The 20,852-nt window shown below is 52.7% G+C and overlaps 6 protein-coding genes across 6 annotated transcripts; 2 read left to right on the top strand and 4 right to left on the bottom strand.

The window, feature by feature from the left end:
- Nucleotides 1-1,932: 1,932 nt before the first annotated feature.
- CDEST_06075 (uncharacterized protein) lies at nucleotides 1,933-4,637 on the top strand (the record flags this gene model as incomplete). Its single annotated transcript, XM_062922234.1, has 5 exons — nucleotides 1,933-2,051; nucleotides 2,103-3,189; nucleotides 3,239-3,500; nucleotides 3,557-3,700; nucleotides 3,763-4,637. 5 exons carry the CDS (start codon nucleotides 1,933-1,935, stop codon nucleotides 4,635-4,637), a joined length of 2,487 nt encoding a protein of 828 aa, XP_062778285.1.
- A 2,191-nt stretch (nucleotides 4,638-6,828) lies between these two features.
- Nucleotides 6,829-7,563, bottom strand: CDEST_06074 (Putative S-adenosyl-L-methionine-dependent methyltransferase superfamily; the record flags this gene model as incomplete). The annotated part of the gene is made up of 3 exons (XM_062922233.1): nucleotides 6,829-6,868; nucleotides 6,918-7,337; nucleotides 7,391-7,563. The coding sequence occupies 3 exons, from the start codon at nucleotides 7,561-7,563 to the stop codon at nucleotides 6,829-6,831; spliced, it is 633 nt and encodes a 210-aa protein (XP_062778284.1).
- A 6,250-nt stretch (nucleotides 7,564-13,813) lies between these two features.
- CDEST_06073 (uncharacterized protein) lies at nucleotides 13,814-14,808 on the top strand (the record flags this gene model as incomplete). The annotated part of the gene is made up of 3 exons (XM_062922232.1): nucleotides 13,814-14,032; nucleotides 14,088-14,506; nucleotides 14,571-14,808. The coding sequence occupies 3 exons, from the start codon at nucleotides 13,814-13,816 to the stop codon at nucleotides 14,806-14,808; spliced, it is 876 nt and encodes a 291-aa protein (XP_062778283.1).
- A 249-nt stretch (nucleotides 14,809-15,057) lies between these two features.
- Nucleotides 15,058-16,446, bottom strand: CDEST_06072 (Putative flavin amine oxidase, FAD/NAD(P)-binding domain superfamily; the record flags this gene model as incomplete). Its single annotated transcript, XM_062922231.1, has 1 exon — nucleotides 15,058-16,446. One exon carries the CDS (start codon nucleotides 16,444-16,446, stop codon nucleotides 15,058-15,060), a length of 1,389 nt encoding a protein of 462 aa, XP_062778282.1.
- Nucleotides 16,447-17,332: 886 nt separating this feature from the next.
- CDEST_06071 (uncharacterized protein) lies at nucleotides 17,333-18,339 on the bottom strand (the record flags this gene model as incomplete). Its single annotated transcript, XM_062922230.1, has 2 exons — nucleotides 17,333-17,411; nucleotides 17,582-18,339. 2 exons carry the CDS (start codon nucleotides 18,337-18,339, stop codon nucleotides 17,333-17,335), a joined length of 837 nt encoding a protein of 278 aa, XP_062778281.1.
- A 605-nt stretch (nucleotides 18,340-18,944) lies between these two features.
- On the bottom strand, nucleotides 18,945-20,813 carry CDEST_06070 (Putative PH-like domain superfamily protein). The gene is made up of 3 exons (XM_062922229.1): nucleotides 20,503-20,813; nucleotides 20,091-20,432; nucleotides 18,945-20,037 (listed from the first exon to the last, which is right to left on the bottom strand). Exons 1-3 carry the CDS (start codon nucleotides 20,585-20,587, stop codon nucleotides 19,121-19,123), a joined length of 1,344 nt encoding a protein of 447 aa, XP_062778280.1. The 5' UTR covers nucleotides 20,588-20,813; the 3' UTR covers nucleotides 18,945-19,120.
- Between the last annotated feature and the right edge of the window lie 39 nt (nucleotides 20,814-20,852).

Below are 20,852 nucleotides of genomic sequence, written 5' to 3'. Positions count from 1 at the left end.
CACGATCTCCCGAGACCGTTGACGAGATGAACGGCGAATCTCGTAGCTTACGTTGCAAATAAGTCAACATACCCACATCTGGCCCCCCCCCACATCTGGCCCCCCCAAAAATGAGGTTATTCCTAGCATACCTATCAACTGTAATTATTTATTGGCCCTATTTAGATGCAACAATAATACAGCTTTCAGCTTCACTAGGGTATTCAGAGTCGCTGGATTCAGCTGTTATATCCTCTTTTTTACCAGCTTCAACCTGCGCCTTCTGCACGTCTGAGATGGTGGCAAACTTAGTGTTAGGATCCAGCTGGACTGCCTTCCTTTTCCTTACTGCAGTGTTGGCTACTTAGGCCTGCAGAAGCTCCAGCTTGTGCTAGGCAGTTGCTAGCTCATATGCCTTTTCACTAAAGCCTTTTTTTACCTTTATAAAAAGGAGGCGTTAAGTACTAGCGTTATTATCCAGCTCTGTAAATAGCTTTAGTTGGCTAGCTAGATCCTTTATCTTCCTTGGCGTCGACTACACTACTGCAGATGACGCAGATGCCTATCCCTTAGCTTCCTTGCCTCTAGACTGCCCTTTGCAGGCCTAATCTAATGGCCCTAGTGTTAATAGGAGCAGTAATAAGCTTATAAGAGGCTTTGCTATAGAGACAGGCTATAGTCCAGTCTATTTCTATCTACTCTTAATGTTCTGCATTGTTAGGCCTGCTAGACAAGCCTTCTAATAACAGCCTATAAAGTTCCTCTTGCCTATAATAGTAAAGTTATTCTACTAACTTAGGTATCTAAGCTCCTTCCTATAGGCTGCCTTAACAGGGCTAAAGACTAACTGGTTAAGTAGCTGGAGGATATAGGAGGTGTGTAGTAGCAAGAACAATAGGTAGATGTTATTAATATAGCAGAGCTACATAAATTCTGTTGTTGTGTGACTCCTATAGCTATTAACAACTAGCAGTCTAGCCTCCTCCTTGCCCTCCTTGCCCTAGGAGACAGTCTGAGGGATAGTCTAAGGGATAAAGACCTTCTGCAGCTATTTAACTGCAGTGTCGTCTGTAGTCTATCTATTTTCTATTGCAGTGAACTACCATCCTTTATAAGGGCTAAGGTCTAGAGGAAACTACTGCTGCTGGACTGTCTTGCCCTTATATATGATGAGGGGATTAAGGGCATAGCCTAGGGTAGAGATGCATTTAATGATGGATACCTATGCCCTTGATCTAGGCTGTTTCTTGCAGACAGACTTCGTCTTAGACATGCCTAGCACCAGCCTATTAGATCCCTGACCCTTAAGGATACTAGTCTTATCTATGTTGTATCTATTGGCTGGTTTAATGCCCTTGATCTCTAGTATAGCGAGATACTTGAACTAGTCCCTGATGACCTCAGTAGATGCCCTATTAACACGTCTTGAATCTATAGGGCGACTTCTCTGCACCTTAACTGATGGATTTCTCTTTAGGAAGGCTTGGATCCATCCCTTTCCTATAGGCTCTGTGTCCCCTATAGCATGAAGGATCCTTCCTGCGAATACCCTTACTTGTTGATGAGTTGGGGTAAGGCTAAGGGCATGCTGGATTTGCACCTATTCAGCCAGCTTAGCCTCCTGATCTGGGGATAACCTCTGGAGGTCACAGAAGGCAGCTGTCCTTGCTTGGACACCTTGGAGTCGATGGCGAAGTGTTGACCTTGGGATCCCCCATTCAGATGATGCCTTGTGAATAGACTGGCTATTGGCGACGGCATCTAAGGCCTGTTTGACCTCATACTCGGTGTATTGGCCCATAAGGACTATAAAAGGGTATGTAGAAAAAATGAAGTCATTTGGTCAAAAACTGTAAATGTTGTGATGTGGTGAAGTTGGTGAAAATAGGAGGCTGGTGATGGTGATGAGGCATTTTTGGGGGGGCCAGATGTGGGGGGGGTCCAGATGTGGGTATGTTGACTTACTGCGATGAGGCGTTCAAGAGGAAAGAGCATCTCGACCGCCATCTTCGACGTCATCTGGGCTCGAAACCTTTCCAATGCTCGGTTTGCCCGAAAGCCTTCTCTCGGAAGTATGTCACGCCACGGTTTCTTCAAGCCAGTAGTTGACCTGGTGCTCTCAGAGACGTCCTCAATCGACACCTTACAACTCATGAGTTGAGCTCCGCGAATCCTTCGTCACCAAGGCGACCCGGCAAGAAACCGCAAGCGTGCTTTTCATGTTCAAAGGCAAAACAGCGTTGCTCAAAAGGAAAGCCTTGTCGCTTATGCGCAAGCAAGGGCATCAGCTGCCGTTACCCGGCCGATGGAGGTGCCTCCGATGGGGTAGCGACCCCCGGCGGCCAGTCCGACGGTTCCGAAAGACCGGCATTTGACGCCGGGGAACAACGCACTTTGCCCGATGCATCTTCCTCTGCAACGGCCACAATGCCGACAGACGACCAATACGAACGCCTCGTACCTGCTGCAGAAACCCTTGTAACTCTAAACGAGCCTGGGACGAATACCAACGCCGAAGTCAACCCGATGCCAAGCTATGGAACGGCAGCGTCTCCAGTTAGACAGCCAATCAACGTCGTATCTGAGTCCGAACCTTTCTCCACATCTATAAATCCCATCGGGGTCGAAAGTACGCATGCCTTGAACTCGGCATTTGTCTCCTTCAACCAGTCTTTCCTATGGTCTTTCAACCAAGACCTCTGGGGTCACGAGCTCCCTGGACCCGTGCAATCGTCTGCAGAGGATAACAGCGGAGCATTCATTCAGGAAGATCAATCAGCAGTCGCCGTACATCTTGATCCAGCCTTCGTTTCCACCCAAAGCGCACAGTCTTGTGCTTTTTGCGAGGATTGTCCCTCGTTCCCATCACTGGAACCGAATGATGAGGAAGTTATACTTGCAGAGGACTTTTGCCATGTTAGTAAGATCAATGGTCACGAAAAGTTGGTGAATTTCTTTCAGGAACAGAAGCCACCCGGCGACAGACGGTTTCCCGAGGCGAGAGTGATTCACACATTCGTTCAGCTCTACTACGAGTACTTTGATCACCAGTTTCCCTGCATTCACCCAACGGTGCTCGCGAATGGCGACGAGTCGTGGGTCTCTCTTCTCGCCGTTGCAGCCGTCGGCTCACAGTACTCCTCCATCTCAAACTCTGAGCAGTACCATAAAGGATTACAGGAGCTTCTTCATCGAGCGGTGGCGGTCTACGTAAGTTGATATACCAAGGACTGCTGGCGACCGTGCTGACCAGGCATAGAAACCGGAGCCATACCGAAGCCCAAGTTTACAAATAGTCCAGAGCACGCTTCTCAGCTTGGTGTGCCTGCAGTTCTCGGGATCTCAACGGAGGTCCATGAGAGCGGAATGGCGAAGGAGCCAATTGATATCCTTGTGTCGCTTCGTGGTCAGCCTTCGGCGCAGGGGGTCCAACGAACCGAACCCCGCCCCCGACCACGAACAAGACTGGAGCGGCTGGCTTGCCGCCGAGTCACGGGTTCGACTGGTTCATTGTCTCTACAGTGAGTTGACACTAATCGACCCGGATTCAAACATTCAAGTCTGACAACCTCGACAGAACTAGAATGCCTCCAGCTTACTTTCTTGAGCCTGCCGCCGATTTACAAGCTTCATGAACTCACCGATAGATTCCCTGCACATGAAAACGTCTGGGGATGTCGAGACTCCGAAAGCTGGCGAGAGAAGAGTCAGTCTCCAGAAGGTACTGTCCCCCCCCCCCCCCCCAATCTCATCCTAAACCTCGCTAAGAAGTCCACATTACAGTGAGGGCAGCATGTCACATCGAATTAGACCTCTCAAACAAGCATGAAGCAATCGCGAAAATGGGATCATTCGCTCGACAAATGCACATGCTTAGCCTCTACACAGAGGAAACGGTTCTACACTACCAGCTGTTGTCTCCTCTGTGGAAGACACTAATAACAGGGATGTCCAACCCAGTGGATACCCAGACAAACATCAACACCTTGCTCACAAACGCCGCGACATCTGTGAATGATGCGTTCCAGACATTATGGGAGAGATCCAGCTCGAAACCGGAATCACCAGAGACCTGTGCAATGCTCACGTACTATCATGTCCTGTCCATCCTGCGGCACGTGCCGCTTCGAAAGCTCTACGAGTTCTCCGGATGGCAGGTCACAGATCCCCAAATTGAAGCGGCGCGAGATTATCTACAGAAATGGATGCGAAACAAGCCCTCTGAGGCTCGGAGATGTTTCTGGCATGCGGCAGCGGTCTTCAGGATCCTTAGAAACAAGACACACTTTGCATGCGACAGCCCTTTTTGCCATTTGGTGGTCACTATTTACATCGGGGCCTTTGATCAGTTTGCGCAACTCAAAGAAGGCATGTCGCCTGATGATGCGACCACTTTTGTTGGGGTAGATCGACCAACGAGAGTTGATCTCCTGCAAGATAAAGAAGAAATTGAGGCGTGGCTGGAGAGTGGAAGCTCGAGTGTTCATATCACGGGCGTAGGGGTTCTGAAGAGCACCAAGAGTAGCGCTCGGTTGATCTCCGAGTGTCGGAGGATTCTTTTGTCTGCCAGTGGCTGGCCATCGTTGTGTCGTTTCCAGGCTGGGGCTTGGGAACGGGTTTCTGCGGGTAGTCGGCCTCACGACTGGAGTGAAGCGTAAGACGCATTTAAACTTCACTGGTTTGTCTCTCAGCTCGCTCCGTTGCGTCCAGATTAAATTTAAAATTTGGGTTCAAGGCACTCAGCAATTACCTCAGGCTCGTCAATGAGCTTTAAGCTCTGGGCTAGGTAAACTTGAAGAATTGCTGGTTCAACAACTGGTACCTGTCAAAGCGTCTTGGGCCCGTTCGCGCCGCGCCCTGCGTTCGGAGTTTTCTGAATCGGATGATAGACTGCAATCTTCCCTAGATTTCATATCTATAAATATTCAATCGGCGCTCTAATCAGCTCAAAATATGTAGCAAGGGAGTGTTTAAGATCTCTTTCCTAATTCAGGCTAATTTTAACGGTCAAATCGAAGTGATCTTCTCAACTAATGTTATGTATGTCCCTTTGTGAATCGGTGACTAAGGCAGGGTCCAATAAGCAAGGTCTCAGTCCTATCTCTTCACCATGAAATATGTAGTTTTAATGTAATCAGTGAGAAAATCCCCTGACGTCCGCGATAATTCGATCCTGAAACAAGTCGGATGGGTCCGTAGAAGGCACTAGGACAAGAAAAAACGATATCCCTCTCAGTAAACAGAGCGCCTCTCAAATCTCTGATAGTAACGAGTCGCTTTTGACAGCAAAGCCCAGAGGTCAAGTCAATTAAAGAAGCCCTAAAGCCTGTAACCTGGTCTTTTTTAGCAACAGGTTATGTGCTTGTAGGTTACACTAAAATGTCCATGTCTCGGTGTTAGGCCCCGACTAATGATGAAAAGCCAATACCAGGCCTGTTTCCCCTGTCTAAAACCCGTTGTTGGTTCAACATCTCAACCCTTGCAATATCTTCACATTGAAGCATGGTCGGTTCGTAGGGGTTTGACGTTTCATCCTGACGAAGGCCGAGTGACCATAGACGTCGGCGACGAGAAGTATCACCTTACAGCGAACATTTCCATGGACACCTTGCCGGACGAGCATGATCAAAAACCGGTTCGCGATCTCTTGATGGGGAAAGAGGGATGGGAGGCCATTGTTGTTTACTTCTCGCCCGAAGACAACAACGACTCAGTACAGCCTTTTATTATAACTCTCGTGAGGATTCATGACCCCATCAAACCCCATGATGAGGTTTTTGAACGGATCGGTCATATTAAGAGACCTAAGGTTAGAGGAGATCCCCAAGAAGTTGGGAATATCTGTTCAAAACTTTACGCATGATGTCTTGGGTAGAGAGGGAATTCCGAATGTAGAGCCGGAGACCTCTCCTCAAACCGTGGGATGGGCTGCCAAGGCATTGAAAGATCAAGCAAGAGAGACCCGGCAGGCGGAGGAGACATTCATGAAATTTCGAGAGGGGTTGCGACACGTTGATCAGCCCCCACAGCATTCTGCCGTATAAAGGAAGACTTGGGATGCTACGGAGGGCTCAGACTTGCATGGACACGCTCCATGTGTGGATACCCATCAGTCCTTGTACCAAACTGCTAAAAGCAACCCAGCTTTCAAGAGGTTGGTTCCAAGGCCTTGCGCCGAGAGAATTCTGCTTCAGCTCCGAGAGAATTCCGCTTGCCGGTGGGTAAAATGGGAAATGCACTAGATTTCTTGAAATCAGACGAAGCGGCAAACGATGGAGAAGGAGAATTACAGGGACAACCGGATTCAAGGACTAACGAGTTGGGAGTTGTAACTCACACAATAGACACCTCCAGTTCCTCAGAATCCGATTCGGATGACCACGAAGATTATATGATTAACATGATTGTCCGGCGCGGACAAATCAAACGCCTGTTTCCTCGGATCCCAATGGCTAGGAGGAGACTTACAATCAAGTGAGCACGCAGCCGAAACCTCTATCTGGTTACTGCATTTTTCCAGGAAAAGGAAAATGCCATGTTGCAAAGATCAAGTAGCCAAGGTTAGGGATGGAATTGAAGGAAGCAACAAACCAACGCAGCCACCCTGACGCATTGACCATTAAACTGCTGAATGAAGAAGAGAAGGCCGATGACTTAGGATGGAAAAAGATCTTCGGACCTTCCAGAGAGCATGCATGAGCAGGCCAGATTTCCAAGTCGAGGCTCTCTTAGCTTTAATTATTAACAAGAATTGAATTTTGCTATGATATTTACGGTGTGAATATTGTATGACATTCGCAGGAACTCTTTGTGACAAAGTCCCACGCCTCTACCTTCGGCAATGCGCTATTACCAAGGGTTAACCGGCTTCTGACCATAGACAGCGTGACTGAAGAAACGTTAGCACCACACTCAGGTGCCATATACGAAAAACTCACATGTCAAACATCGCATGAAATGAATTGCTCATCAACTCTTCTCGGACGTTGGACAACTGCGCCTCGATCTCCGCTTGCGATTTTCCAAGCATCTCAGAGAAGAGCTTCAGTGACAGAGCCTCCAGCCCGTTGAGCGTCAGAATCATGTTCATCATGCCAAGTTCACAATACCAAGGGTCCCTGGGCCAAGGGCCAAGCGGTGCCCGCACACGGTTCGCGACCACCTTTTGAAACTGGGCATCCCTGACCCAGCCCTCCAACTTCGCCCCGACGCTGGGATCGCGGCGTGTTGCCGAGCATGCCTCCATGAAGGCGGTCATCCACTTACATGTGGCCGTGTCCTCTGTGTATGTTCCATCTTGGGAGTAGAAGGAGGTGTTGACGTCCTGGAACTCTGCCCAGCCTCCCGGGGCGAGGTGGCTAGACCGTTCAGCTTCCCTACCACGTGAATCAGCGAAGGTTGGAATAATCACTGGTAAATGTTGTTCATCAACTTGGGCCAGTCTTTGATTGAGGCGCCCATGTAGCGGCAAAAGATGAAGTCAAATTTCCTACGGCCGACCCAGCGCTGCTCGATATCGTCAGTCTCAAATTTGACGTTCGGGGGAAGCCTAAAGTTCAGGTTGATCAGTTGGACGAAGTTCATCGAAAACAATAATTCTGGGGATTTTTGAGATGAAGAGCTGGATGTACCACTCAGGCATGATGGCGCTTGGATCAATGCCAAGGACCTAATATCGCACTTATTCCTGTGATGTCGAACGGTGATGACTATTACTATAGAGAAACGCGGCACAAACTTACTTCGGCATTTTCAAGTGTTTCTCCCATCTCGATAGCCCCTGTCGAACAGCATGGTCAGTAGGTACGGTTTCTTAGCTGAAGCTGGTCCTAAACCGCGACCTACAGATTCCAGTACCCGTGCCGATATCGAGGATACGCCGAACCTTTTCCTTCTGAAGCGGGGCCCGAAAAAGCACGCTGCCCATCGCCTTCACCATCATCGCGTGGGTGTAATCTAACAGAGCAGCAGGTTAATTCTGCGATCGTCTTTATGATGGAATGGTGCAAGAGCAACAACCTCACAGGCAAAAGGCTGTGGGATGAGATCCATCAATCTGTAGATGAGTGGCCTGAATCCATGTGGGCAACAGCATCGTCACAAATCGTCAAGTATCTACGTGAATACCTCCTCACGAATGGCATCTACATCGCTACAGGGGGTGGGCGGATCGCCAAGAACGTATTCGACGCCTTCCAACGTGATATTTCCCACTTGTGGACCGATATAGAGGTTGAAAAGGTAGCTGCTAGGAACAGGTCGTTCCAACAGCTTATCTCCAACCCGGAATTCCTTGACGATATACAGAACCCACCACCAACTGCAGCACAGATCCAGGCCGCACGGAGGCAGAGGCAGCTAACTGCATCACCATCTAACACTCCACCAGTCCAGCCAACTATTCCACATGCAGGTAACCAGACTACCCAACAGCCAACCGTCTATCAGCCAGTGGATCAACAACCAACTAGGCACCACACGCCTATCCAACACCAGGATGTCCAGCAGCCAGCTTTCCCGCCTACTGCAACCCAAGCCCACGTTGTTCAGCAGCAGCAAGTTGTCCAACAGCAGCAGACTGTACCAGACTACGTGCCTGCAGCTAGGCAGCTGACAGATCTCAACAAGCTGTATATCGACGAGATGAAGTACGGCGGCGGCATGTATGACGTCTTGGAGGTTAAGCTGCTTATCTTCCGCGACAACTGCCACAAAGTAGGAATACCACAAGCCTACTTCGCCAGCACTATCTCCGCTATGCTTAAAGGCCCAGCATTATCCTTCTACTACAACCACCTCTACAAAGTCAATGTACCACTAGACTTCCACACTATAGTCCAACGGATCAAGCAGAAGTTCGAGACGGAAGAGGCGCGCCAGACCTATCTCACAGAGTGGCGCAACACAACCCTACCTCGCATCATCCAGGACAACCCTGATAAATCCAAGGTGGAATGCCTAGAGCTGCTGCTGGATAAGCTCACCAAGATCCAACGTACGCTTACAACGATCCACCAGTCTGATGAAGCACTACGTGACTAGGTGCTCAGTGCCTGTCGCGGCGTACGAGAGTGTGAGCTATGTCTATTCAGCCCAACGCCTACGTACGAGGGAGTCTGCAGTCAACTGTGGTCAGCAATAGGTATAACAGCCCAGCGACAACAGCAGCAATTCGCAGCTGGCCCACCAGAGCAGTATTGGACTGACCGTACGTATAATGGGCGTGGTAGAACCTCTAGATTGGGCCGCCAACAGTCACGCCAACAGTCACGCCAATCGTCACGTCACCAGCCTACTGGCTCCAGTAGAAATACGCCTCCTCCACCTGCTGTAAAGAAGTGCTACATCTGCAACCGGCCAGGCTGCTGGCCAACAAAGCATACAGCTGACGAGCAGCGCAAGGCGTACGACCGCTTCAGGGCCAGCCAGCACGTACAGGATCCTTCAACTGCTGCATACAGCCAGTTCCTCGTCTAGCAGGAAGGTATTGAGGGCATCAGCGACGTGGAATCCACTACTGTTGATGCTGACGATCCGATCGCGCAATACTGCCAGGCTGTAAGATCAACAACTAACAACAACAACGGCAACAGCAGCGACAGCGGCAGCGACGACGAGGAAGACGACAATAGGCAGTGCTTCACTACATCGTACTTTACAAGCCCAACTGCCCTCAACGGCAGTAAGATCACAGCTATACTGTCTGACCAGGCAGTCAACCACGCATTAACAAAGGAGGACTTCCAACCGCAACAGTTAATACAACCAGTACAGCCAAGTGATCCAGAGGATGTATTCACGTTGGAAGGCAGATACTCTGCCTTGACGTTCCAGGGCATTATGCCCGATTCTGGCGCAGCTGGATTCTCTACAGCTGGCTACCAGCAACTCCTCGCCCTCCAACGTGACGATCCATCTATTACGTTGGATACGTCAACTGCTGGCGATGCCAACATTCGCTTTGGATCGGGAGATCCACTGGCATCGCTTGGAACAACTACTGTTCCTACACCCTTCGGCCCTATCACATTCCACGTGGTACCCACCAACACCCCATTCCTGCTGTACCTGCAGGACCTCGATCGACTAGGTATTCGGTTCGACAACCTTGCCAACGTCCTCCAGCAGTTCAATACCACTGTGCCCGTCGTACGAAAATGGGGCCACCCATGGATGCTGCTGGACCACCAGAAAGAGCAGTGGATGGCCTGGAACCATCTAACAGAGGTTGAACTACGGCGATTACACCGCCGATTCGGGCACCCATCGATACAACGTCTTCACAAGGTCCTCCAGCAGGCAGGCCACCCAGTCGAACTGGCAGCTATCGAACAACTGACAAAGGTCTGTCAGCGCTGCCAACTTCACAGCCCAAGTCCAGCCAGGTTCAAATTCACACTTCACGACGACTAACTATTTAACTACCAGGTGGTAATTGACGTGCTGTATCTAGACAGCAGGCCTGTCCTCCACGTTGTCGATACAGCCACTGCGTTCAATGCAGCCCGATTCCTTGAGATTCTAACCGCTAAAGAGACGTGGGCAGCACTTTGATTGTGCTGGGTCGACGTATACCAGGGCCCACCTGACTGGACCGTTGTTGACGCTGGAACCAACTTCCGATCGGCCGAATTCAGGCAGTCTGCTAGATCGATGGGTATTTCCATCAAGGAGATCCCAGTGGAAGCCCACAACAGCGTTGGCAAAGTGGAAAGATATTATGCACTGCTGCGCCGGGCCTACGAAATAATACGGGCAGAAGATCCAGCTGCCAGCCTAGAGGCAGCCCTCCAAGCAGCAGTCAAGTCGATTAACGATACTGCTGGACCTAACGGTCTAGTGCCCACATTACTTGTATTTGGCGCCTACCTACGCGTAGTAGACGACTCCGCGCCCTTGCCTAACGTTGCCCAACGAGCAGCAGCGATAAGCCCAACCGGAAGAGCAGACCGCTGACGAGATCGTCGTTAATCCTGACCCGGCGCCCGATTCGGCGCCCAGCCCGGCGGCAGTCCGACGTCGCCCGGGCCGTCCGCGGAAGCACCCACTACTGACCGTCTACTACTTCGATCAATTCACCTACGATACAGATGTGTGGCAGACCTTTCTATCCAACAAGGAACAGGCAGACCTACTGCTGGCAATCCAACTACGCCAACAGGGTGTAATTACAACACCAGGCCCACCGTTCCAACAGTCCACAAAGAAGGAGGTTAATACACTTATTGATCGAGGCGTATTTGAATTTATACTGTTTGATGAGGCCCTACACAGCGGGATACGGATCTTCAAGTCGCGTATCGTCAACGAGATTAAGGGCAAGACCACTAATACGCCGTACGAGAAATCCAGGCTCGTTATACAAGGATATGCAGACGACGGAAAGGAGGCCATCCTCACCCAATCGCCTACTATCCAACGGGCCAGCCAGCGGTTAATACTAACACTTGCTCCATCCCTACTTTCTGACAAGCCTAGAGCAACGTTGTGGCTGCGAGACATCGTCCAGGCCTATGTACAATCACAAACAAAGCTTAACCACGTGATACTCGCCTATCTGCCAGCGTAGATCTGCGATCTGTATCCACCTGGGACCATTATGGCTGTTGTGAAACCACTATACGGCATTGAAGAGGCTGGCACCCACTGGTGGGCAACGTACCACAGGCACCACAGAGAGAATCTCTAGATGGTCACATTGTCGTACGACCCCTGCCTCTTGATTTCTTTGCTAACGAATCCAGACTTCGGCTGCGTTGGCATGCAGACCGACAATACCCTCGGCCTGTCAGATGGAACCATCTCACAGCGAGAGGACGAGCAGCTGCAGAAGGCTGCCTTCACTGCTAAACCGAAGCAGACGTTGACCGCTAACGAACCACTTGTGTTCAACGGTGGAATTGTCAGCCTGGCTGCTGGCAATACAACCAGCAATACAGCAACACAGCTGGCAATACAGCTAGCAATACTATTACACTACAGCAGAAAAATTGGGACAAGAAGCTCCAGCTTATTGCAGCTGATAAGCCTACTGCGAAGCAGCAGTACGTTGAGCAACGGGCCCGCGGCGCGTACATTGCATCAATCTGCCAACCTGAGGCCTGCTTCGATCTATCGGTTGCTGCACAACACCAGGATCTATCACTAGAGGATATCAAGAACCTCAACCGTTGTATCCAGTGGCAGATGGAATTGCTGGATTGCAGCCTTACTTTTGTACTGCTTTACCTGTTAACAGCCAAGCTCTACGTGTTTGTTGACAGATCCTTTGCCAACAACAGCGATCTATCCTTACAACTAGGCTTTGTGATAATACTAGCCAACGAGAAGCCAGCTGCTGCTAGCAGCACCAGCAGCAACAACAGCGACGAATTCACTATAGTTAGTAAAATATCATCCATTTCAGCTCCACCAAGAGCAAGAGGGTCACACGCAGTGTGTTAGCCTCTAAAGTGTATAGTATAGTTGTTGGCGTGGATATAGCCTATGCCCTATCTACAACCCTCAACCTCATTACTGCCTACCTACAGCTGCTAACAATCCTACTAATCGTCTATACAGATTTATATTTGCTGTATAAATGCCTAGTTAAGCTAGGCACTACTAAGGATAATAGGTTATTAATTAATATAATGGCCTTACGACAGTTGTATGAACGACGTGAACCTCACGAAGTACGCTGGATCCATGGTGACGATAATCCAGCAGATGCCTTCACCAAGTCAGCGCCCAACTGGGCCCTTGAGCACTTCGTCAGCACGAACAGGGCCACTATACGGATGGAAGGATGGGTAACGCGGGCCTAACGGTTGTGGCGGAATACGGGCAGTATGGATATCTCTTCGATTCTGCGGCGATCAACAGTCTGCTGTTGACCGCCTATTCATTTGATTCAGCAGCAGTTGACAGCAGGCTGTCAACTGCCTACTATCCCCTTCTTGTATAGTAGTACAGCGTATTCTGGTGGCCATGAACTATCACACAACATAAGGCTAGGTATCCATGGTTATTCGGGTGCTTCTTCAACACATGGCTAATGATCTGAAAGTTGCTTCTAAGCTTAACAGTTGCACCAATTTTGTTATTATTTTTGGTCCCATGGATATTGATCGAGGGAGATTCTTCGTGCATAGGATGTCTTTCTTTTCAGCCCATCACAATCGTAGTTTCATTGGTTTCGACTCTGGACATCGGAAATTAGAGGGTTTATGTGTATGCTTCAGCGAGAGCACAACTTTACAAAAAAATTCTGGCCTGCTGAAGAGGTCCAGCTCTTCAACTCCGCAAGTCGCCGTGTTCATGAGCATCGCACAGCGGAGATCCGGTGGACTTTTCGACGAACCGGCCCCATGTGCCCCTGACATGAGTCGAGTCTGGCGGAGTTCGTAAAGCTTCGGCAACTAAACACAAAAACCTTAACCGCGTCTCAGACATATTGGAAACAAGTCCCCCAGCAAATGCCAGATTGCGTTGGAAATCTCTAGATCCCAGTATCTATCGACTACAGGGCCGCATGGCGGGTGGAATGCTTCCCGAGACCGAGTCCGACTCACCTCTATGCCACAGAAAGATGGATGCTCACCCTGGACGTGGATCATACACCATCCCCGGACCGCTTCCCCTAATGTAATGGCCAATGAAAGGGGTTTGAAGGGGTTTTATGCGATACTGTAAGCTGAACGAACCGTGTGGCCTTGAGTCATAACACATGGTAGTCGGCGAATATGAGTATGCTTAAAGATAAGCCTTCTTTCTCTGTCTGCTTCTGTAGCCAGTCAGACTAACACGTCCCTCCGTTCGAAGCTTACGCCGTTTACTACGTTCATTCATTACCATGTCTCACCCTTTGAAATCGACTGGTTCGCTCTTTCTGATGGCGGCGGGCGTCGTCAGCGCTGCCACATGCCCAATCCAGTTTGACGGGAGAGTCCCCTCGGGCTTCACCCCGGCCGACTTTGACACATCTGCCAGCCCGTTTAATAATGGGTTTGTCTTCGGAAAGGGGCTCAAGGCCAGTGACGTAGTTACCATCCCAGCGGGCTTGTCATCCCTTGTAAGTTGTCTGTTGCTACCGCTCGATTGGCTATCTCAGCTCACAACGTCACCAGCTTGACGGCCCGTCCAATAAGCCCTTCCAGGTCAACATCGACGACAGATCCATCTTCGCCCCGACGGAGACGAACGTCCAGACTGGCTTCCGGCGGGCGGAGATGCTGCCAATCAGCAACAACGGCACCGACCCGTCGACGTCCGGTATCAAAACCTTGCACTGGAGCATGATGAAAGATCCGGCGCGACCGCTCAACCTGACGCACGAGTATCAGATGGTCTTCTTGGAGAGCTCCATATTCAGCTCGAATCAGTTCGCCCTCAAGTATGGCGACCTCATCGGCATCCACCCAGCGGACCCCGACGTGCTGCACCTGTTTGGGAACTCCAACACCAACCCCTCGCCGGAGCTGTTCAAGACGAAGTTCACCGAAGGCGTCTTCCACAACTTTGCGCTGACTCTGGACTTTGGGAAGAAGTAAGATATGACGAAAGATTCATCTGCCGACTAGTTGAGAATGCGCTGACAATGTTATCCCCAGCTTGACCCAGGTGTTCTACTCCCAGGGGTCTGACCCTCTCGTCGCTCAGGGCAAGCCGATCGAGAACGACATCCAGGGACAGGGGCAGTATCACTTTGGCGTTCTGAAGAAGTCGGTCAACGGCACGGGCGATCTGACCAAGTCGGGTTTCCACGAGTCCGGCATCAACGAGGGCATCATCTTTGGCAGTATCTTCCTGGAGGACAGCGTTGACGGCTGCGTGACCTTGTCTCTCTAGACTCAATTCAATGCGCGATGACCGGAGTTTCGGCCTTTGGATCCGTCTCTGTACAGTGAAACAACCAAAAAGACGTGGCCCCGCTGACGCTCAGCTGGGCACGACTATAGATGCAAGATTATCATGAGTTACGTCGCCAGAACTAAATAATAAATAGAAATATGCCGTTCCCAAACAAATACTCCTGACACCAACAATACAGTCTAGAACAACAAGATTTCCTTCACCATAAAACAGACTTCAGACACTTCAAATCTTCCACTTCAACTCCTCCAAGACCTCACGCGCGGCCCTCTGGCCCGCGAAGACGGCGCCCTCCATGTACCCGTAGTGCTTCGTCGACGTCTCCGTGCCGGCCCAGTGTATCGCGCCGACGGGCTTCCGCAGCCACTCACCCAGCAGTGTCCACATGCCCGGCGCGGGCGTCGCCATCGGGCACCCGGCGGACCACTCCTCCTCCATCATCATGTTGTGGTAAAAAAAGTCGTCCGGGTCGAGCGCCTCCGGGCCGAAGGCGGCGGCGAACCCGGCCAGCGCGACGTGCCGCCGCTGCTCAGCGCCGAAGCCGACGAACTCGCGCGTCCTGGTGCCGGCGATGAAGCCCACGAGCTTGGCCGGGTACCCGGACGGCGGGGTCGCGTCGTAGGTGACGCCGAGGAAGCCCGTCGGGTTCGTGCTCTCGCCCGTCAGGCCCTTGTCGCGCCAGAAGGGCGTCTTGTACGTGGCGTAGACCTTTGAGAAGGCGCCCATGGGCATGTTCTGCAGCAGCGTGACCTTCTCCACGGGCAGCCGCGGCAAGAAGTCGATTTTGAGCACATGGGGGGGCGGGACGGCGAGGATGACACGGCGCGCGCGGTACTCACCCTTGTCCGTCCGGATCGTCGCTAGGCTCTCGGTCCTCGTGATGCCGCGGACGGGCTCCCCGAGACGGACGACGTCGTCGCCGAGGCGCTCGCGCAGCTTGTCGGCGATGGCCTGGCCGCCGCCCGTGACGAAGTGGTGCTGCGCGCCATTCTCGGAGCTGAGGGCGGACGTGAAGCCGGCAACGACGCGGAAGAAGAAGAGGGCGTGCAGCATCGAGACGCACGACGTGTTCTGCCCGAGGGTCGCCTCGAACGCCAGGCTGCCCATGTCGATGGTCGCCTGCGTCCAGGCGCCCTTCCTCAGCCACTCGTGGACCGTGACGCGGTCGAGCTCCTCGGCGCCGGGGGTGCGCCACGGCTCATCGACGTCGACGCTCTCGCACAGCTTCTCGAACCGGCGCACAAACAGGCCCATGTCGAGGACCTCCCACGGCCGCATCGGCGGGATGAGGCCGCGGTACTCGCGCGCCTTGCCCCGGTACGCCAGGACGATCTTGCCGTCCGTCGGCGGCGTGAAGAGCGGCACGTCGAACTCCTCGGCCAGGGCGTACATCAGGTGCTGCTGGTCGCCGAGGAAAGATGCGCCGACGTCCCAGTAGTCGCCGTTGTCGAGGGGTATCGTCCTGGCGCGCCCGCCGACGCGGTTGCGGGCTTCCAGTACCAGGACGTTCTTGCCCGAGTCCTTGAGGAGTCTTGCGGCAGCGAGGCCGGAGTAGCCCGCGCCGACGACGACGCAGTCGTATTTGTGCGCCTTTTCCGTCATTGAGTCGTTCATTCTTGTGTCGTGATGGATTTCGAGCATGTGTTGGACAGTAGTAGACTGGTGTCTACAAGAACGAATAAGTCAGCACATGACTTGGGATAAAATCAGTCAGTCGTCAGAGTATTGCCAGGGACTTATCAAGTCATCAGCGGGAGGACCGTCTTGCCGCTGACAGACAAGATTGAAGGGCGCCCAGCCACATCTCGACCGGGCCCAATCATCAGCGCCTCGTAATCTCCCTTGCCATCCTTTGTCCTCCTTCGCCTTGTCCCAGAAACACCGTTCAAAGCTGCAAAGCTGGAAAACACGTTCTCGGGGCTGAACCAGGGTTCTGCTTGGTGTACAGCCGTGGCGTTCGCTAAGCATGGCCCATTGGGGACGTTCAAGTGTCTCTCGCATGGTTGATTGGGTACGGGAGCGGTTCCGGGATGCCCTCGGGGCGCCAGGGCTAAGCAACGACAATAGTCGGTACGCCTTGTGACTAGACTAGCGTTGAGGCCAGAACGACGCATGTAGGGCTGATGGCCAAAGGCATGTTCGGGATCTTCCGAATTCGGCTTCACTGTCCTCTTAGGCTCTGGCTTAGACAACTTGCCAAAACATCGGCATTCCTTGGCTCTAACACTCGAGGAATTCGATTCCACCATCATGGCTCGAGGTAAGTCACGTACTGGGAAAATCTGAAAAGCTAGAACCCAATGTCTGTACTAGCTGTCTCAAACTTTCGAGTTCATGTTTCATATTTCCACATCTTGTTCCTCTCAGTGCTCGCATGTTGATGACACCCGTTTCAAAGAGCTACTCAACTGCTCACTTCGTATGAAAGGCCGATCTGTGCATTCCGAGTATACTCTGGCAACTTGCAGCTTATTCAATTTCCAAGCAACCACAGATGCGTCTAAGATGAAGCGGTCTCGAATCCAGCACCGCCAACCGAATCGTCGTTCCAGTTCCCTGCTGTAGATTGCCAAGTAGTTCTACGGGAGCCGTCAGTCACGGCGTCACTTCCGTCCATCCACTGGATATGGGGACTCACCTAACCCAAGTAGTTTCGCTTCTAGCCCCAAAAGTGCTGGGAGGCTTATGGCCATCCCAGACTTTTGGGCAGCGCCAGTTCTCTAAGCAGTCCCCGGCCTGAGTCCCTCACTCGTAAGGGTGCGGAACGGAGGTAGGGTTGATTACGGGCCACGTGGGCATCGGCGGGTTCACCGTGTCCGACGAGTCGATCGCAGGCACGTTGGCCTCGCCGTGCGTCCTCAGCCGGCACCGCATCGCGGCGTTCCGGATGCAGCCCTGGCGACACCCGGGCACGTTGCCCTTCCGCACGGATGCGCAGCTGCCGAAGCAGCGCCAGAAGAGTCGGTCCTGGTACCACGGCTTGTCGAGGCAGGGGCCCCTGTACACGTAGTCGTCGATGGCTGGGTTCGGCTCCCAGGGCACGCCTATGCCGATCCGGGCGGGCCGGTGCTTCTTAAGGGGCAGCTTGCCGAGCGAGTGCGTGTCGACCTTGTTGGGGTCAGCCTGCGGGAACGGGTTGGGGCCCGGGAACGGCTCCTCCTCGATGTCCGACTGCCGTCGGCGGTTCTTGTGCTCCGTTGCTCCCTCTTCCGCCTGCTGCCGATCCCTCCTTCTGCGCTGGGAGGCGGCGCCACAGTCGAGTTTGCAACGCTGGACTTGGGGATGGAACCTCAGGAGGGAGGCGTCGCACATCGTGAAGCAGGCTTCTTCGTGCTCGTCCACGACCGTTTTCGTGGGAGTCGTCAGGATTGGGGGATCGGCCATGCCGTCGAAGCCGGGCAGGACCTTGGGATCGTGAGCAGCCGGGGGACTTGAGTTGGGATACGTAAGGGGAGATGCTGGCGCCGAGACCATGAGAGTAGTGAGGGCCAGAAGTATGAGCTTCATGATGGGTAGGTGTTTGCGTCGTGGAGTTGGAAGAGAGAAGGATAGCGAAAAAGGGGGGGGGGGGGGGGGGGGAGTGAAAGGCATCTCATCAGATCAGAAGTGTTTTCCGTTTGGACATGTGTCCAACCAATATCCAGGAAACCTGAGGAAACCTGGCTGTCTTGAAAGCCCACCTCGATGTAGGCCTCCAAATCGGCGATGTAGCTAGCATCTTGAACTTTGTTTGGTGGTTCAGTAGCACAAGGTCGAGAGTTCTTTTCCGTCTCCAGCGAGTTTGCCCCTTTCTGTAACTTTAAACTGATGATGAAATGAACAGATTTCTCGCCTCAAGGGCGTTCTCATAAGTCGACTCGCCGCGCCAAGCATGATGGTGGTCGGATGGTCGCGTGTGCACTGCAGAGAGAAGCCGGGTCTTGTGACTCGCGTCGATGGAGTTGACGGAAGGGATTTTTATCAGACGCGCACCATGAGAAGTGGGCAGTCGATTTTCAGACAGGTTGCCTCCGGGAATGACTCACTGAGATGACAAAGGGAAACAGAGTTAGAAACTTCTTCGGTCTGATTTCCGTCAGACGCAATGGTCCCCCCCCCCCCCCCCCCCCCCCCTCCACCACAAATAAAAATTCCTCGGCCATCACTGTTCAATGACCGAGGTGTCTATCGTACAATTGTTCAGGATGTCGTCGTGCTCCGGGTCATTGGCCTTAGTATAGCCAGGTCCTATTCCTCAGCCGATTTCTCACCAAGACTCGATGCGTTGTATATAGCCAACCCGATCCATCTACTTTTCGTTCATCTCCTCGTCCTCATCATCCTCTTCAGCCTCATCATCGTCGTCGTCGTCGTCGTCGTCATCGTCATCGTCGCTCGACCCCGAGCCTTCACTCTCACCCTCACTACCGGGGTCGTAGTCCTCCTCGTCTTCATCCTCGTCTTCCTGGAGAGCCTGCTCCGCCTCGAGATGGGCCTTCTCTAGCTCCGTCATGCCGTTGGCGTCGGTGTCGCCGTTTGCACCAGCCTCAGCATCCGCACCCTTCTTCGCCTTCAGGTTTTCCGTCAACTCCATCTTGGCTTTCCTCTGCTCGGCCATGCTCCGGTCCTGCAGCCCGTGGCGCTTGACGTACGACTCGTCGATGCCGCCGTAGTCCTCTTGGTCCAGCATGCCAAACTCAATCTCCTCGGTCGCGTCGCCTTCGGTGAAGACCTCGACAACTATGTTGAAGGTGCGCTGCAGGACGCTCGTGTAGCTCACGGCCACGATACGGTCGATGGGCAGGAAGACGAGAGGCTTTTTAAAGCCGTAGAAGATACCGTTGGGCAGGAAGAAAAGGTATCCGTCCTTGGACCCGCGGAAGGCCTTGACGTGCACCGCCTTCTCGTTCGGTCTATGCGGCTGGCGTACGAGACTGTGGAACTTGCTGGGGTCCGCCGCGACGATTTCGGCCCGGTTGCCAGCGGAGCTGAGATGTGTCGTCAGCGCCCAGTCAAAGAGGGCGCGGTAGGTGTCGGAGACGGTTGATGCTGCGTTCGCCCTCGGCCCGCCGATGGTGCCCTGCTTGGGCGGCGTGGATGGCACCGTAAACACCAGCGCTTCCTTCTCGGGTGCCGTCTTTGTCGGGAGGCATGTCCCGCGGGGGAACAGCACGTAGTTGTGTTGCACCTGGGTCTTTTCGGGTACGGGGAGGTAGAAGGCGTATTCTATACAACGTTGTTAACCATGTCGCAAGCCCACCAAGCGACTCTGATCGTACCGATGTCTTCCCAGGCGTAGGTAATGCCCTCTACAGGGGCGGTGGTGTTCGGTGCGCGAGCGTATAGGTGATTGGCCGTGAAGCAGAGGTCGTACTTTTTGCGCTGCGGCACTGAGACGGAGATTTCCTTGATCTCGAGGAGCACCTCTTCGTCAGCCGCATTGCCGGTGCCGGAGCTCTTGGGCGCGGCTTTTGCAAACGTGCCATTCGTGTTCGTCGCCTTGAAACCGTTCGTGGGACCCTCGTCTACCCGTCTGCGTTTCGATACGGGCTCTGGGCCGTTGATCTGCTCGTGGACGAAGCTTGCGATGTTGTTGAATAGTGCGACTCGGGCGGGAGTGTCTGAGAAGAGAACAAGGTCAGTATTCCCAATGCCAACAAGATTACAACAGGCTGCAGTGCATCGTCGTACCAGCTGCTTTCTGAATGCCCTGTAGAATGTCTGGCCGCGACTGGAAGACGGCTTCCAGCCTCTGGCTGTCGAGGCTGGCGGGCATTGTGATGGATTAATAGTGACCGTTGAACGTATTCGAAATATGTTTTGACAGATCTTTTCCGTTCAATTCGATCGGATATTGCAGGTTTCGGAGGGCGGGTATGGAAGGATAGAAGGACGCCGTCGATAATGATTTCGAAGGCGGATTGGATGGTGTTTTCTTTCGACGCGACCGACGTCGGTTGAAATTTTGAGATGTGACGTGACGTGTTGAACGCTGAACAGTCACTACGGCTCACTGCGCTCACTGCGCTCACTGCGCTTAC

The sequence above is a fragment of the Colletotrichum destructivum genome, chromosome 4, assembly GCF_034447905.1.
Source record: "Colletotrichum destructivum chromosome 4, complete sequence".
Classification (NCBI taxonomy): domain Eukaryota; kingdom Fungi; phylum Ascomycota; class Sordariomycetes; order Glomerellales; family Glomerellaceae; genus Colletotrichum; species Colletotrichum destructivum.
The sequence above is the reverse complement of the archived record's forward strand: the minus strand, read 5'-3'. Positions and strand labels throughout refer to the sequence as shown.